This window comes from Sphaeramia orbicularis, chromosome 3 (assembly GCF_902148855.1).
Source record: "Sphaeramia orbicularis chromosome 3, fSphaOr1.1, whole genome shotgun sequence".
Lineage (NCBI taxonomy): Eukaryota > Metazoa > Chordata > Actinopteri > Kurtiformes > Apogonidae > Sphaeramia > Sphaeramia orbicularis.
This window is the reverse complement of record NC_043959.1, coordinates 7,066,920-7,082,317: the sequence shown is the minus strand read 5'-3', so window position 1 is coordinate 7,082,317 and position 15,398 is coordinate 7,066,920. Positions and strand designations below refer to the sequence as shown.

General features: G+C 36.8%; 2 protein-coding genes across 25 annotated transcripts in view; both read left to right on the top strand.

The window, feature by feature from the left end:
- The window catches only part of ppfia1 (PTPRF interacting protein alpha 1), a 53,651-nt gene extending 47,393 nt beyond the window's left edge, over positions 1 to 6,258 (top strand). For 10 of the 18 annotated variants that reach the window (XM_030162996.1, XM_030163005.1, XM_030163037.1 and 7 more), the window contains 3 exons: positions 1,469 to 1,537; positions 1,657 to 1,825; positions 4,731 to 6,258. In XM_030162996.1, coding sequence (XP_030018856.1) covers positions 1,469 to 1,537; positions 1,657 to 1,825; positions 4,731 to 4,792 — 300 coding nt within the window. In that variant the 3' untranslated portion in view covers positions 4,793 to 6,258. Of the gene's footprint in view, positions 1 to 1,468; positions 1,538 to 1,656; positions 1,826 to 2,079; positions 2,150 to 4,708 lie in introns of all 18 variants that reach the window. The other 8 variants (XM_030163060.1, XM_030163059.1, XM_030162998.1 and 5 more) reach the window with 3 other exon arrangements.
- cttn (cortactin) overlaps positions 1 to 15,398 on the top strand; it is a 50,555-nt gene that overhangs the window by 3,796 nt on the left and 31,361 nt on the right. For 5 of the 7 annotated variants that reach the window (XM_030163129.1, XM_030163121.1, XM_030163137.1 and 2 more), the window contains exon 1: positions 10,991 to 11,138. The exons of 1 other annotated variant lie outside the window; for it this stretch is intronic. The gene's annotated coding sequence lies outside the window, so the exon portion shown is untranslated. One more of the 7 variants, XM_030163114.1, reaches the window with a different exon arrangement.

Sequence of the window (15,398 nt, the reverse complement as noted above, 5' to 3'; positions counted from 1 at the left end):
TGACCAAACAGGTTTTCAAGCTACATTTTCTAATTGTGGAGTTTGAACCACAGCTGAGTTTTCTCCTGTGGTCTCCAATAAAGCAAGTACTTAAAGGCCCTGGTTTTGTTGTTATTTCTACCAGTTCTTATAAGACATCTGCCTTTCCAGCTGACAGGATCTCACAGGAAAGAAAACACGTTCAAAGATAAAAAGTTGTCATTAAACAACAGACTTTGTGTTAATTCTACAATAATTATATGATATGTACATTTAGATATCCTTTACTTCAGTCCAGTCCATTATTTCCATGTTTCAGTCTTCAAAAGGTGATTAGTCTCAATTGAAATAGCAAATAGCACATTTCTTTGAATGTCTTGTTGCAGCTTTGTATTGTCACACTAGTCAGATTCATGTATATATGGGCCTGTGCAAGGCCTGTGCCTAGACCAGTTGGTTAAGATTTTTCATAGTTACGACCTGATCTTAGAAGGTAACACTGGACATGTTACGAGGATTTCAGTGAGATCACTGTCACATGTCTGCAGAATTATGTAAGATTTCTTTAGTCTCTGTTTTGTTGACAGACTTTTCTGAGAAAACTCAAGCATGGTTCTGTATTTATTGGGTTACAGTTTCCTAAATTATATTACATGTCAAATAGATAGAAAGATGTGTTTTATTTCAAACATGTTTAACACTCATAGTACTTATATGGCACGTTTACATTTGCTTTTCTTGTCATGTTTAAAATGGAATAGCAGAAGTATAAACATATATGTTTAAATAAAAAACAGAACAGCTGTATTACTTTTTTTAAACACTGACATCCCGGATTAAACTGCTTTTCCTCATCATTATATTTACTTAAAAATTGTATTTTACATATTACTTTAATTGATATGTTTTTACTTTGCTTTAATTCATCCGTTTGACTGTTCTATAATTTACAGTTGTTCTGATATAATGCATTTTCAAATTCACATTTGCCTTTGATTATATCCCCCTTCTCTCTCCGAAAATAATTTCTGTATTTATTTGGAAATAATTTGTCTCGCTTTAAATAGTAGTTGTGCTGCTTTAAACTGAATCAAATCTAATTTTAGTTTGTAATCTTTATTTGTATGGTCTTTGTATCCTGCATTATTTATCAGTCTAATGGCCTTTTTCTGCATTGTGTATTTTGTTTGTACATTGGTTTTATGTGTTTTCCCACACCTCAACACAGTAACTCAAATGTGGTAAAATAATATACAGTATAACATGTATAGTACTTTCTGTTTGAGGATATGCTTTGTTTTTCTCAGGACAGTAATGCTCTGTGCCAACTTCCCTCAAACATATTTCATGTGTGGTTTCCAGTAGATATTTTGGTCGAAGATCACACCAAGGAATTAGATTTCATTTATCCTTCATTTACTTCATTTATCCAAATCGATGCTTTAAATTGACCGTGTTTGCTTTTCTTCTTCTGCTTTGTCTTTTTCAGGCCAGAGCAGCTCTGGAGCGTGAATTCAACAGTCTGCTGGCCATTGGCACAGAACGGAGAATGGAAGAGGTGAAAAACAGCCAGTCGACAGAAACAAGTCTAAAATCATGTATGAACTAACTCCCGTTTGTGCTGCAATTGCATCTCTCACACTCCATCCTCTGGTGTTTCTCCACCGTGTCCTATAGGATGATGATAAGAACTTCCGTCGCGCTCCGTCATGGAGGAAAAAGTTCAGGCCCAAAGACATGAGGGGGATGTCCTTGGGTACATCCGATACCCTGCCCGCTAACTTCAGAGTGACCGGCAGCAGCGCAGCATCTCCCTCGACACAGCCAAAGAGGAGCCCCATGGACGGTAAGCAGAGACAACAGAGACGCTGACACATCCACAGCCATTTGGGTGGTGCATGTGTTTGTGATTCGTGGCTGATAATATCCTGTTAGTGCCGCTACATTTTCCAGGTAGAGCATCTGTAACGGGACTCTGAGCCCAGCTTGTAGTGTTCTATTCTAATTTTTCTTGAATGGCTTTGCTGCTTTGCCTTATGTTTATGATGCTGTGACTAATGGCATGTCTTTGCATGTGATTTTGCCACCATGGAAACACAGGAAGTCAGTCTATACAGAGGCTGGACACTGCCACAGTCAGGACCTACTCTTGTTAACACACAACACAACGGTAAGTTCACACACAACACGGCAACTACAAATCTGACAATTGTCAGCGCTGTACACAGGGCTGGGTGATAAAGTGTATGTTGATAATGATGCTACAACTCAATACATAGCAAAACTAACGTACTTTAATGTATTTTTGTCCTACAGATGAGAATATCAGTGCTGGACTATATGCCAGATAAATAACTTCATTAAAAGCATTTTAAAGTGGGGTACACACATAAGGATTTTCTATATTTGAGGAGATTTTTTATTTGTTACACTGCAAAAATCTAAATCTTACCAAGTGTATTTTTCTCATTTCTAGTCAAAATATCTCATCACACTTAATATAAGACATGATAATCTAAAGAGTAACTTGTAAGTGAGATATAAGAACTTATTAGAACTTATTTTTAACAGTAGATCTTGAAAATCTTATTTCAAGAAATCTTACCAAGATCATTTTCACTTTTTCCATTGGCAGATTTTTTTTTTTTTGCTTCAATTAAGCAAAAAAAAATCTTGAAATAAGCAAAATCTGCCAATAGAACAAGTGAAAATTATCTTGGTAATATTTCTTGAAATATGATTTTCAAGATCTGTTGTCTAAAAATAAGTTCTTATATCTCACAAGTTACTCTTTCTGTGATTATGTATTTAAGTGTGATGAGATATTTTGACTAGACATGAGAAAAAATACACATAGTAAGATGTGGATTTTTGCAGTGTACAGACCCCACACATGAAGATAAAAAAAATCCGACATTGAACAGTTTTGATCGTACTTTGTGTGGTGTGCTCCAGTAATCTCAACACAGCACACCACACACATAACGATTCTGTCCCACCACCGATCTAGAATCTAGTCCTCCAAGCCAGAAATCTTGCTTGATCAAATGTAATCTAACAAAAAAAAGCAAAGAAGAAGAAACATACCAGTAATCAGAAAACACAACATCAGTTGTGGTACAACTTGGCGGAGATGTTGAATAGACATTCTTGGGCTTCCCACAGCTCCACATAGGATCATGTTAGCCTTTCATAACGTTAGCCTACTCACACAGTTTAACTATTTGTGACAAAATCTCTTCTCTGAATGTGCAGTCATATGGGCAGTAGTTTAAAACAGTGACTCATTCTGAAACCACCTTAAAACTTACCTCAGAATTATGTATTCCATGAAAGTAGGTTCTCTCAATATGTGTCACTCTCTTGAAAGGTGTTTATTCTGCCTTTCTCGTTCGCATTTCCAATAATCAGAATCAGAATTGCCTTTATTGTCATTTGACAGTACAGAGTTCATCAAAAGAAATTGAGTTCGATGATTAGGGACATCGGGCTGCTGCTCCTAGTACAGAGTACAACTAGAGCGCTACCACAAAACCCTTTCTTTGAAAATTGCAGTGAAGAACAGAAGATAATGCAAAGCACAAATATAAGACGACATACAGTTTTCACACAGTACACGTGGACACATGCTGGAATTTTTTCATGGATTTGAAGGGAATTTGGGGACAGTGTGAACATTAGGTAGACAGCAGACGTGAAAAAAAAAAAAACAATGGGGGTAGGGGAAATGCTTGAACTGTGTAATAATTGTAGAATGTGTGTGCGAAGATAAAGAAACTCCAGTGGGGTCACTCTGTCCTTTCAGTTCAGATTCAGTTCAGTTGCGCATCTTTCAGTGAGAAGTGCAGTGACCTGTCAATCAACTGGGGTGGCACTGGCACCTGAGGTGTCCGATCAGGTTCCAGAGGTGGCCAGTGCTAGTTAGCAAAATTTTCCTAGGCATGGCCCGCCCTACTCTGTCTCTGATTGGCTCATCATTCCTCATGCCTAAAGTTTACCAATCCAATCAGTGAAGGCAGCGAGTACTAGCCAATTAGAGGCAGAGTAGGGCGGGTCATGGCTTCACCATCATAGGGTAAAAAATGGGCAATTTGGCTCAGATACTACTGAATGGTGCGCATCAGGGGATTTAGAAGTGGATATACGCAAGACTGACTGAAAAATAAGTAGGTATACTCTGTATACCACCGTACACCCTGGACGACACTACAAAATAATAACCTTTGAATTTACTCTGAGTTTTTATGAACGTGTACATGATTAGTACATTAAATATAGGAAAATACCTGATTTTCACTGAAAAAATGCAAAATACAGAGAATAATATTCTAGTAAATGGTGATAAATCACTTAAAGGTTAGAGAGAAAAATGCATTTGGGAACTGCCACTAAAGTAGCACTTGGCCTTTTATGGATTAAACTGGTTATTAAATTATGTATTGTGATGAAAGTCTGTGGTTATCAGAATTTAAATGCATACCATCATCATGTTTTTTGCTTTATTGCCCAGCCCTACCTGTCCACACACAGCATCTGCCCATGTCCTAACTGCAGAACTGCTCTTCTTTTTTTTTTTTTTATCACACAGCAGCTTTCTTAAATCTGTTCTCTGCTCGAGTAACGCACGTTTACGCATCTTCTCTTTTCTCCCTTGTTTCACCCCACCCCTCCCCTCGGCTTCTGTCTGGCTTCCTCTGTCGGACCCGTTCATCTCTCTGTCCCTTCTCAGTTTATCCTCATTATTTCTATAGGTAACCGCTGGTCAGAAGATGATGGGGAATTCCCTGCATTTAAAACCAGGATGATGAACTGAACTTTCAAAGACACTAAATGTTTTTTCAACACAGAGAAAGACTGTACTCACCTCAGTATCCCTAGAGGAAACTTTATAGATTTATCTACGTTTGTTATAATATTTATGTAAACCAATGGGACATTTAATTGATTTTTAGAATTTCTATGTAATCCTTTTTTGCCTCTTTTTCTCTTAACCAACCACAGTTAAAAGAGTTTCCCCACTGTGCCCATATTAAGCTCAGCTCTCAGATGTATGTAACTGAATGTGTCTGGAGTTTGTACATTTCTACCAACAGACATTTTATGTAATCTTTTTTATAATCCTGATTCTATTGACCAGATGTATGTTTTTTCTCTTTTTGATTTAAATTCTAATCAATGAATTTTAAGTGACTTTGATATGTGATATAACTTAATTCTATATCCTCTGCCCTTTTTATCTGTTCTAAGTTTTGTAGCTCCTGACTTGTGATTCTATGTAAATGCAGCTCTTAGGTCAACAGATGTGTGAATATCAGACAAATTGCTGGAGTTGTCAAACTGTTTCACAAACTTCGCAAAAACACTGTGAGTCGTTCTTCACCTTTTATAAAAGAACTACTGGCAAGCCAGGTGTTGGTGACAACAGATTAAGTGAAACGGTATTTTTCCCTTTCTCCTCTTTATCTTCCATACCTTCGATACCAAAATGATTTAAGTAACGAATTAAAGCCATATGACAGTAGCAAAAACAAACAGGGCTACTCCTCGGATGCAAGCAAACAGAATTCCAGGTTTTCCCCAGTGGACCTTGCATGCAGAAGCACCCTTTACAAAACCAGCCTTCCTCACCTCTGGAGGGACACACAAGCGGACTCACTTGTAAAGGACGACTTCAAACCTTGACACGGATCCAAAGTGTAGCGCCCCCCCGCCCCCCCCCCCCCCCCCCTTCAAAGGACCAACTTCACTGAGGCCTCAGCCGATCCCCGCTGTGATGACATATCCTTCAAAGCGGAGCGATCCACCCACAAACCTTTTCTTAAAACACTTTATATGAAGACTTCATATCAAGCCTTATCATTTCTTAACTCCTTTGTTTCTTCTGATATCTTATTTATTAATTCACTTAATGTTTTGTCAGTTACTCGTTAAGTCCATTTTATTCCACTGAATATTTCCACGCTCCTCGTGTCTAAATTTGTCTCGTCTGTGCTTCAAACACAGGTTCCACAGTTTTCACGGCAAATGAACAGGAACCGTAGAGTTTTCTCTCATCTTACATGTAGTGCATCAAGTAGAAATGCTTCTTCTGTTTTGATTTTAGTCATTTATGCACAATTGAAATCATGTTGCTGTTTTTCTTCTGCTCCTCCAGTTGAATCTCCTGATCCTGTAACAATGATGTACAGTCTGAGTACTTATAAACTATTTTTATCACAGTATTATTTATTGCTTACTTTCAATAAAATACTGAAACTTATTTTCCACTGCATTTGAAAAGGCCAAGGCTCGTCTTCTTCAGAAACTCGTACCTTTATCGTGCCACTCTATTTTTTTTATTTTATTTTTTTTAGTCCATTGGCCCAAAGGGTCTGATGGGCTGTTGGTGTCAGTTGTCATTCGTCTGTCCGTAAATACTTTTTCAAGAATCTTCTCCAAAACTGTCAGACAGATTAAGTTATTGAGTTATGTTGCTATAAGCTTGTTCGCTGTGTTGTGTTTAAATGTGTCAGTTAAATGTCCAAACTGCAAAGAAAATAACGTTGGTTGACTCAGTTCCATGCATTCCAGCCTGACAATTTATATTGAAATTAGGAAACAATTATTGCTAATTTTGCAGCCCCTGATGAGAAATGACTCTGAACAGTGGGATGAGGCATTGGAGTAAATAAGTACATTTTTCTGAATTCTAGGAGTCAAAAATTTTTGCCAGTATGACTATGAAATAGGCTCTGTAATGGGCATTACATTCTGTTCTAAGTAGTCTGAAAAAGGTCTTAGTCTGAAATGTAACTGGTAGAAACCTGTAAGAACCTTGATAAGGTCAGATACATGTATAATTGTATACGGGGTGTCCCATAAGTCTCCATACATAGGAAAAATAAACGTTTCTTGACATAAACCATTTTTATTTATATAATAGGCTCTAAATGACTGCCGTTTTGTCGGGAACACATTTCAATGCGTGTCCTCCACTGCTAAAGAACTATAAAGAAGAAATATAAAGAAATACATGTTAGAACCATATATGTATGGAATGTATTATGTCTCCTATGTATGGAGACTTATGGGACACCCTGTATAATGTAGTAACATGTTTTCTGATGCGAGTTGCAGCTTGGACTTTGACATGAACTCATGCAGTACCAGGACAGTTCTGATGCAGTGATATCTGACTTCACTCGGACCAACATCAGAAAGATCGGGACCTGGAATATGTACCAAATATGGACCATATAGTTAAACATCTAAACAGCAGTTACAGAAAATATCACATCGGAAGTAGATTTTTGGGAGCAACTTTACATCATTAGAATAAAATTGTTGCATATGTCACAAACAAGTTTCTAGGGAGTACACAGTTTTAAGCATTTTACACATTTCAAAGGCTTCTTGGCAAATAAATCACATGTACAGGTCCGTTTTCGTCTGTATGTGTCTGCCAAAACATCCACCTGTAACACATGATACTGCTGCTGTTATATGTGATGGATTTTTTGGATATTTGGCAGTCATCATTTTGGCAAGATTAGATTTTTAATCAAGTTAATAGAATTCCAAGAAGCAGAGGAGAAAGTGTGTTAATAATCATGAATAGAGATTAAACTGCTCAAAAACTTTCTACCAGACAGTTTGAATCCTCTTCTGTCCTAGTCATGCACTGTTGTGTCCTTGGGCAAGACACTTCACCCACCTTCCCTCCAGTGTCACTCACACTGGTATGAATGTTTAGTGGGAAGGGGACATTTGGTGTGGATTTGCAGCCACATTTCCATCAGTCTCACCCAGGGCAGCTGAGGCTACAGATGTAGTTTACCACCATCAGTATGTGGGTGCGAATGAATTAAATCAAAAATGTAAAGTTTTGAGTGCCTTGAAAAACACTATAGAAATCTAATCCATTATTGTTACTATATAACTGCAATAATACACACACAAATCATGCTCGAATCCTGACTTAATCAGATCTGACCTACTGCTGTGCCAGGACAGTCTGCTGGTGGAGAAAAAATACTGGCTTTATACACTTTTTAAACACTTCCAGTAGCAGCTTTGAGCTCTACAACATTATATTTTGTCCAAAAACGGACTCTGATGCCACACAAGTTGTCATTTGATCGCCTCTGAAATGCATTACTGCAGTTGACAATGTTAGTTGACAGAAATAGATATCTTTACCACTTTTTCATCCCCACTGTAGTGTAGTACTGAATTAAAAAAAAAAAAAAAAAGAATTGTTAAAATTATGTGACAGTAAGTAAAGAAGTGGTTTCCAACCTTTTTTGGCTCGTGACCCCATTTTAACATCACAAATTTCTGGTGACCCCAGACATTCAAACGGAGACTTGTTTTTTTGTTGCTAAAATTAATTTGTTTTTGATTATGTAGTAGTTTGCTATACTATGTTGCAAATAAATGTTAACTTTAAATAACATTTAGTCTATATAATGTATATTATTATGGACGGAGGCAGAAAAGCCAGGTGTAGATTACTGCACAAAGTGAGAATTTTATTTTCCTTGGTCAGAATATATACAGTCAGTCTAACTTGGATTTACAAGGCTGACAATTAATACTGAACAAACAATAACTCAAACTATGAATTATGAAACAGCTGCAGCATCTGAAACCGACCACAATGAACATTTGAAAGATAAACAGTACCACAGTGCTTCAGTTTCAGCTTCACAGTTTGTTTTTTATGGATTGTGATTGTCTCTGTCAACTCACCATATATTTTTTATTAGTAAGTTTTTATTTCTATTTTTATCACTTACTAGAAATTTCAGGCGACCCCACGTGGGGTCCCGGCCCCAAGGTTGAAAAACACTTAAGTAAATGAGAAATAATTTCTATAAATTTGAGTATTTGATTAGTTACATGTGTTTTAGGTGTCGTATATTTTTATATCAAAATGGCTCTTGTAGTGTAAATGGTTCTTGATTTGTGACATGTTACAACTTTGCCTCCCCTGTTCCTCACACTGTTTACAATTCTGCTGTTTTCTCTCTGGACTCAATAAGGAAGTTCTTCTGTCTAAATTGCTCTTAATTATAGGGAAGTGAAAGCTACTGTATGTGTGCACACTGTTGTTGACTGTAGAGATTTATTGATTTCCAGATATCTGTTAGGGATGCGCTCTATGTTTATTGTTTTTGTCATTGCTTTCATTTATTTGAAAGAGAAAATACACACAGATATGATTTTATTTAAAAATAATGTAATCAATCCAATATATATATAGGTTATATAGATAGAAGTCGTAGGTCATTTGCAGACCTTGTCTTTGGTTAAACCATACAAAAGTGCATCAACACAAGCATAAAGACAAAGTATAAGAAACACACACTTTGGCACTTAAATATTCTAAAATTTTAAATGCAGACAGAGACAATGGAAACGGTATTTGAACTTGGGTCTTTAACGTGTCCTTATAAAAACAAACAAACAAAAAAAACTAGTAACCTTTCATGTAAGCTGTGCCAGACTTTCTCTGACCAAGAACTGAATGCATAAATGAATGTAGTTTTCATAAATTTGACATTCTTGTATTACAAATCCATTTTTTAAATTCATCTTATTCAAATTTTTTGAGATGCTCATTTTTTGATTTTCATGATAGAACCCCAATTGCAACCAATTAATTAAAAGCTCTAACACAAAACATAAAAATTTTCAGTCACCTGTGGAACACACAGGACTGAAAAAACACCATCCAATCATTTTAACCGGTCCATCGAAATGATTGAATGGTGATATGTCTATCAAATTCCACTGACATTTGTCCCCCCGTTCTGCAAGTACAGTCAATACAATGGAGGTGTGGATTTGGGTAGAAGTCTGATGAAAGGGGTTTGAACTTTTGAATTGTGTATTTTCAAAATATAGCTTGTTCGAACTGTTTTTCCAGGATCTCCTACCCTACCTTTAACATAAAATCTAAATTAAAACAAAAAAGGAAGATATGTGAAAGTTTCACTGATTTAATTCAATCATAACCTACCCCCAAATGGGGTGGACATGGTCAGCATCAACACCCAGTTTGGTTTGGGTGATTAAACGATGCTCAGTTGGTACTAAAAAACCCAAAGTCTCCCACCCCCACTAACAGCCTGAACCGTTATTAGAAATCAGGATGGATCTATGCTTTCACGTTGTTTATGTTAAATTCTGACCCCAAAAATCTAAATATCAGCAGAAATCAAAACTCATAAGACAGCGCAGCCTATTTCCAGTTTTCCATTGTCCGGTTTTGGTGAGCCCATGTAAACCGTAGAGTGATGAACGTCTGCTGGAGTCCATCTGCTTCAAGGTGGGACACATGCTGTTCTGTTTGTAACAGGTGGTTATTGGAGTTACAACTCAAACCGCTGTGTCCATTTTCACATTCACAGAACTGTTGCTCTTTTGATACATTCTCTTCTACCATTCTCTGTAGACCCTGGAAACGGTTTTGTGTGAAAATGCTGAAATACTCATGGGTATAGTCAGGTAGTTGGTTCTAATCCTCTTTTCTTTTTTTTTTTGTTTTTTGTTTTTAAAATAACATTCATTTATTTTTGTTATACAGAGTACAATGGAAACATAGAAAGTACAATACAATATTAATATAACAACAGGGGACAAAATATGCAAGCAGAAATAATATATCAGTTTACGCAAAGATCATAAGTCTTACATAGATCAGTGGTTTTGATAATTTTTTAAAATTTTCAGAATACTGAATACTTGAAATATATTGAGTAAACTCAATTTTAAAGATTAAAAAGGAAGGTTTGTGATTGGAGAATTTGGATTTATGAATGTGATATTTTGCTAAAAAATAAAATTAGATTGATGATGTAATATTGATCGGATTTTTTTAGCAGGATATGAGAAAATAGTTGGTTCTAATCCTGATTATAAACGTGCCGGTGGGTGTACATCACTCTTTAACTCTTGACGCCACATCCCGACGCCACGCCCTCTGTTGACGTCACCACGTAAGGGAACGGGATACTGGGAGAGCCGGAAGAGCGGAGAGGACGGAGCATCAGATCCATCTAACGCACTGGTTCACCATCAAAGCCTGCGGTTTGACAGGACTGCATCCATCAGGGGGATTTTTACACGTCCACTCCTGACTCTGAGCTCCCTGTTTTGTTTTGTTTTTTATATCGGTATGTATTTAAAGAGCCTTCTGTGATTTTATCCACCCGTGTAAAACCCGAGGAAGCTCCGCTGAGTCAGTAAATCATTCCAGAAGGCATGTTAGCTTAGCCAGTTAGCTCAGTGGAAAACTGGAACAGGAAATACCACAGACAAGGTAGGCAGCCCTGAATGCTCCACATTGGAGCAAATTTCGACCCATTTTCACTGCTATATTTTCGCCGTTTGCTCACATGAGCTGTAGCTGTGCATCCGTTTTCCACAGCCTGTGTAATGGAAATAATGGATGGAACAATTGTGTCAGTGTTACCGCGGGGTTGGTTCAAGAGAAACGTGTTAAAACTCATCAAAGGAGCCATGTTTAAGGGTCAAATAAATAAAAAAAAACACATTTTGGAGATGGCAGCGCATTATTTGTGCTGTGACCTACTTAACGTGAACACTACACAAACCGACAGTAGCTGGGTTAAACGGGCTAACTTCTGTCACTACACGGAAACCACCACAATTAATCGGGATAACTCGAGTCTCTCCGGTGCTCCTCGGTATTCATTGGTTTAGTTTAAGTTTTGCTCATTTGCACACATTTTCCACGGTTCCCGTCCAGTGGTTTCAGATGTAGAGGGGTACTTGGTGTGTGTGATTAGTCAGTAGATGGGTGTGGTGGTTGCTGTTGTTGGAGGTACTCCTGTCACTAACCAGCACTGAAAGTTGGGACGCAGCTTCCTGCTTCCTGGTCTGAAGACGGTTCCTTCTGTTCCTTTCTGCTCCTTGTCTTTCCCCTGGGTTGAATGGAGCCACGTCTCCTCCTGAACCTTCTGATTGAACCCAGATGTTGCCTGCCCACTTGTGCTGAGTCAGGAATTAGGATTAATACAAAAAGCTTTTGTTCAATTTAGATGCCAGATCATTGGAGATCAGCCAAACGCTGCTTCCTTAGTTAGTCCTGTACTGTACCTTGCATCCTCCAATGAATACAGGGTATTTAGATCAGGAGTGCTTAGTTCAGGTCCCACATTAAGACCAATTTGATCTCAAGCAGGTCAGACTAGTAAAATGCTAGCATAATAACGTATAAATAATGACAAATCCAAATTTTTAGTGCAATAAAAAACATTAAATCATGAAAATATTTCCATTTGGGTGCTTCTATGAAACTGGGTTCATTTTGGTACCTTTTTAGACTCAAGAATAAAAGAGAAATTTAGACATATTTCCCCCCAGGATGTACCTAATGATGACCGCAGATAAATGCAAAAAAAAAAAAAATCATACTCTTGCTCTGAGCCATCCCAAAATTAATGATTTTTGAATAAAATATTGGGGCCAAAAATAGGACCAAAATTGGGACAGGAAATGCTACCTAGGTGTCAGTGTATTTTATCTTGAAAACCTGGTTTGAAATGTTCTTATATAGCGCTATAAATAAAGATACTGTTAAATGTGATGATCCTAGAGTTTTTTCTAATCCAGACACGCAGGTTTTTAATGAATCTCAGTCTCATGTCAGGTTTCATGTGTAACCCATTGTGTCCACTTGCATTACATGCAGAACCTGCTCATTGAAGCACATAAATCTAGAATTATTTTACAACAGTGGTTATTTTTGTGAAACACTTTGCCTTGCATAATTAGTTAAATTCCCAAAATGTACCTGTGAGAGAATAAAAAGATATTCAAAAAAATAGTAGCACATAATTATTGTGTCCTTTTGACAGTGTTACATGCAGATTTTTGTATTAAAAATAATGCAAAATAATATAAAAACGTGTTTTATCTGAAGAATAGTTTATCTTTTATCTCAATATTTATGTTTAAAATAGACCCGAAGTGCTTCCAAACTTGCTTCATAATATTAATCTACATCTTGTCTGAATTTTTAGCCCCCATGTCCTGTCTTTAGGAACCAGTTTCATAAAAGCACCCATTTACAAACTACCCTTTCACAAAAAAGATGTGAATGACCTGAAAAACTGAAATTTTGTAAGAAAAATAAATGCAATTTTAACAACGTTCAGGGTTCCCACACATCCTGGAAAACCTGGAAAATGACTGACCTGTTTTCCAGTCATGGAAAACATGGAAAATGAGAAAAAAGGTCAAATGTCTTGGAGACGATTATCTTGGAAAATTATTTATCGTCCCCCTACCTTGTGACCTTGTGTGCCTAAACTGAGATTAAAAAAAGGAAAATTGTGTTTCAGTGGTTTATTGAAAATGTACAAATATTTTTAGAGAAAGAAAGAGAGAAGAGAAAGTAGAGTTGGGAATTGTCCAGCTGAACATTGTAACTCCAGTTTGTCAGGCTAATGAAGTGCTACACTGTAATCTGTGGGTGTGTTTACATTATTTTATGACACATTTGTCATAATTGTTTTTCATAGATTAATTATTAGCCATAGACTGCACATCAGATGTCTGAGTAAAAAACATAGAAACAATCTGGGTAAATGCAAGTTACAACTGCAGAAAAGAACACTTCCAAAGAATGAGGGGGAATGGATTAGTGTATGATGTAATAACTTGTCTCTATAGTGGCTGAAAATGTCCTGGAAAAGTCCTGGAAAATAATTTCAGGGAAAGAGTGGGAACCCTGATATTACGCCTCAACTTATCATTCATACATGTGCATTACACACAATTTTACACAAGCATTTGGTAACAGGTCTAATATTATTTAAATTGCACTTAATATTCTTTTGATGTTTCAGGTTGTTCGTTGTTTGTTGAGGTTATTCACATTTTATTGTTAAAGCATATTTTATAAATGTAAACATTTTCATAATGTAATATTTTTTTCACATTAAACCAAGAAGAAAATTTGGAGTCATTATTTTTAGGATATTATGCTATTATTTTAACTGAGATCACATTGATCTGTATGAAGCTCCTGAACTAAAATGACTTTGACTTCCTTGCCTGTTAATATCTTCAGTGTCATTCTTTGCATTTCGCAAATTCATCCCCCAGGCCAGATTGGAACCTTTGGTGGGCCGGTTTTGGCCCATGGGCCATGCGTTTGACACCCCTGATTTAGATGCTACCTGGGTTTTCACTAAATCTATGGGATATGTATTGGGAGGTCCTCCTTCATGAAAATGTGCTGTAAAGAATAAATAATTTCATATAATTTCCCCATATGTTTGTGCAAGAAATTTAAAATGCTTGAACAGATGAAAACCTTATTGTCAAAAAAATATTAGGTCTGTTATTAGAGTCTTGTAATGGCTGAGAAAATCCCAGTATTCATTTTGTGAATGTAATTTGGATAATGTACATAATGTTAAAAATCTTTAAATGAATATTCTTGAGCTAAAGGGTATGGTTAAACTTCTTGTTAAAATGCATTACAGCATCTGCCTTCTGCCTGTGTAAAAGATTTAAGGTTGCTTCAAATTGTGGTTTTTCTTCTGTCTTGTGCAGTTATTTCTTATTTTCTAATTAGTTTTAATTTTGAACAACACTTAGATGTATTTTCTGCTGGTTATCATTTCTCAATCAAATAAAAAGCCAACTAGTAGCATGCGGAGAGTGCAGACCTCTGTCAAGGCAGATCAGTGTCCCGGATTTGGATGAAAATTTCAGGAAATGTTGATACTTGCACAAGGAACACATGATTAAATTTTGGTGGTGATCGGGGGTGGGGGGGCCACATGGGGCCCACTGATCTGCCTTGGCGGAGGTCTGTGCTCTACAAGTGCTATTCTAGAAGAGAATAGCATTTTCATCCAAATCCCCAAATCCGTTCATAACTTTTTGAGTTATCTTGCACACAAACGGACAAACCAATGCCGACAAAAGCATAGCCTCCTTGGCGGAGGTAAAACCATCAAACCATCCATTGCACATCCAAATCCACCGCCTCCGTCACTATAAGTGTCCAACTCATAAACACTGACTCACTGAGCGCATTTCACAAAGAGAGAGTTCAATAAAAAAAACTGACAAATTTATTCAAATCATGTACTGGGATGTATTTTAATCTATTATTATTTTATTGAAGTGTCTGTAATGCTATAAGAGATGGTATATGACCCCTATTGGCAGGTGGCCAAATTAAATGGACTATTGCAGTCAATAAATTGTAATTGTATAATCACTAAAGGTTGCTATTAAAAGGTCCTGATGTAGGTCTATTTAGGATGATGTAATTACAGAAATAGTAAAAGAAAAAAACCAAAAAAAAAAAAAAAAACCCCACACACACAAGATCAGAAGTTTTTGAATTTTTTAAATGTAAAGTCGAGTTTGCATTTTTAAGCTTGGAGGGA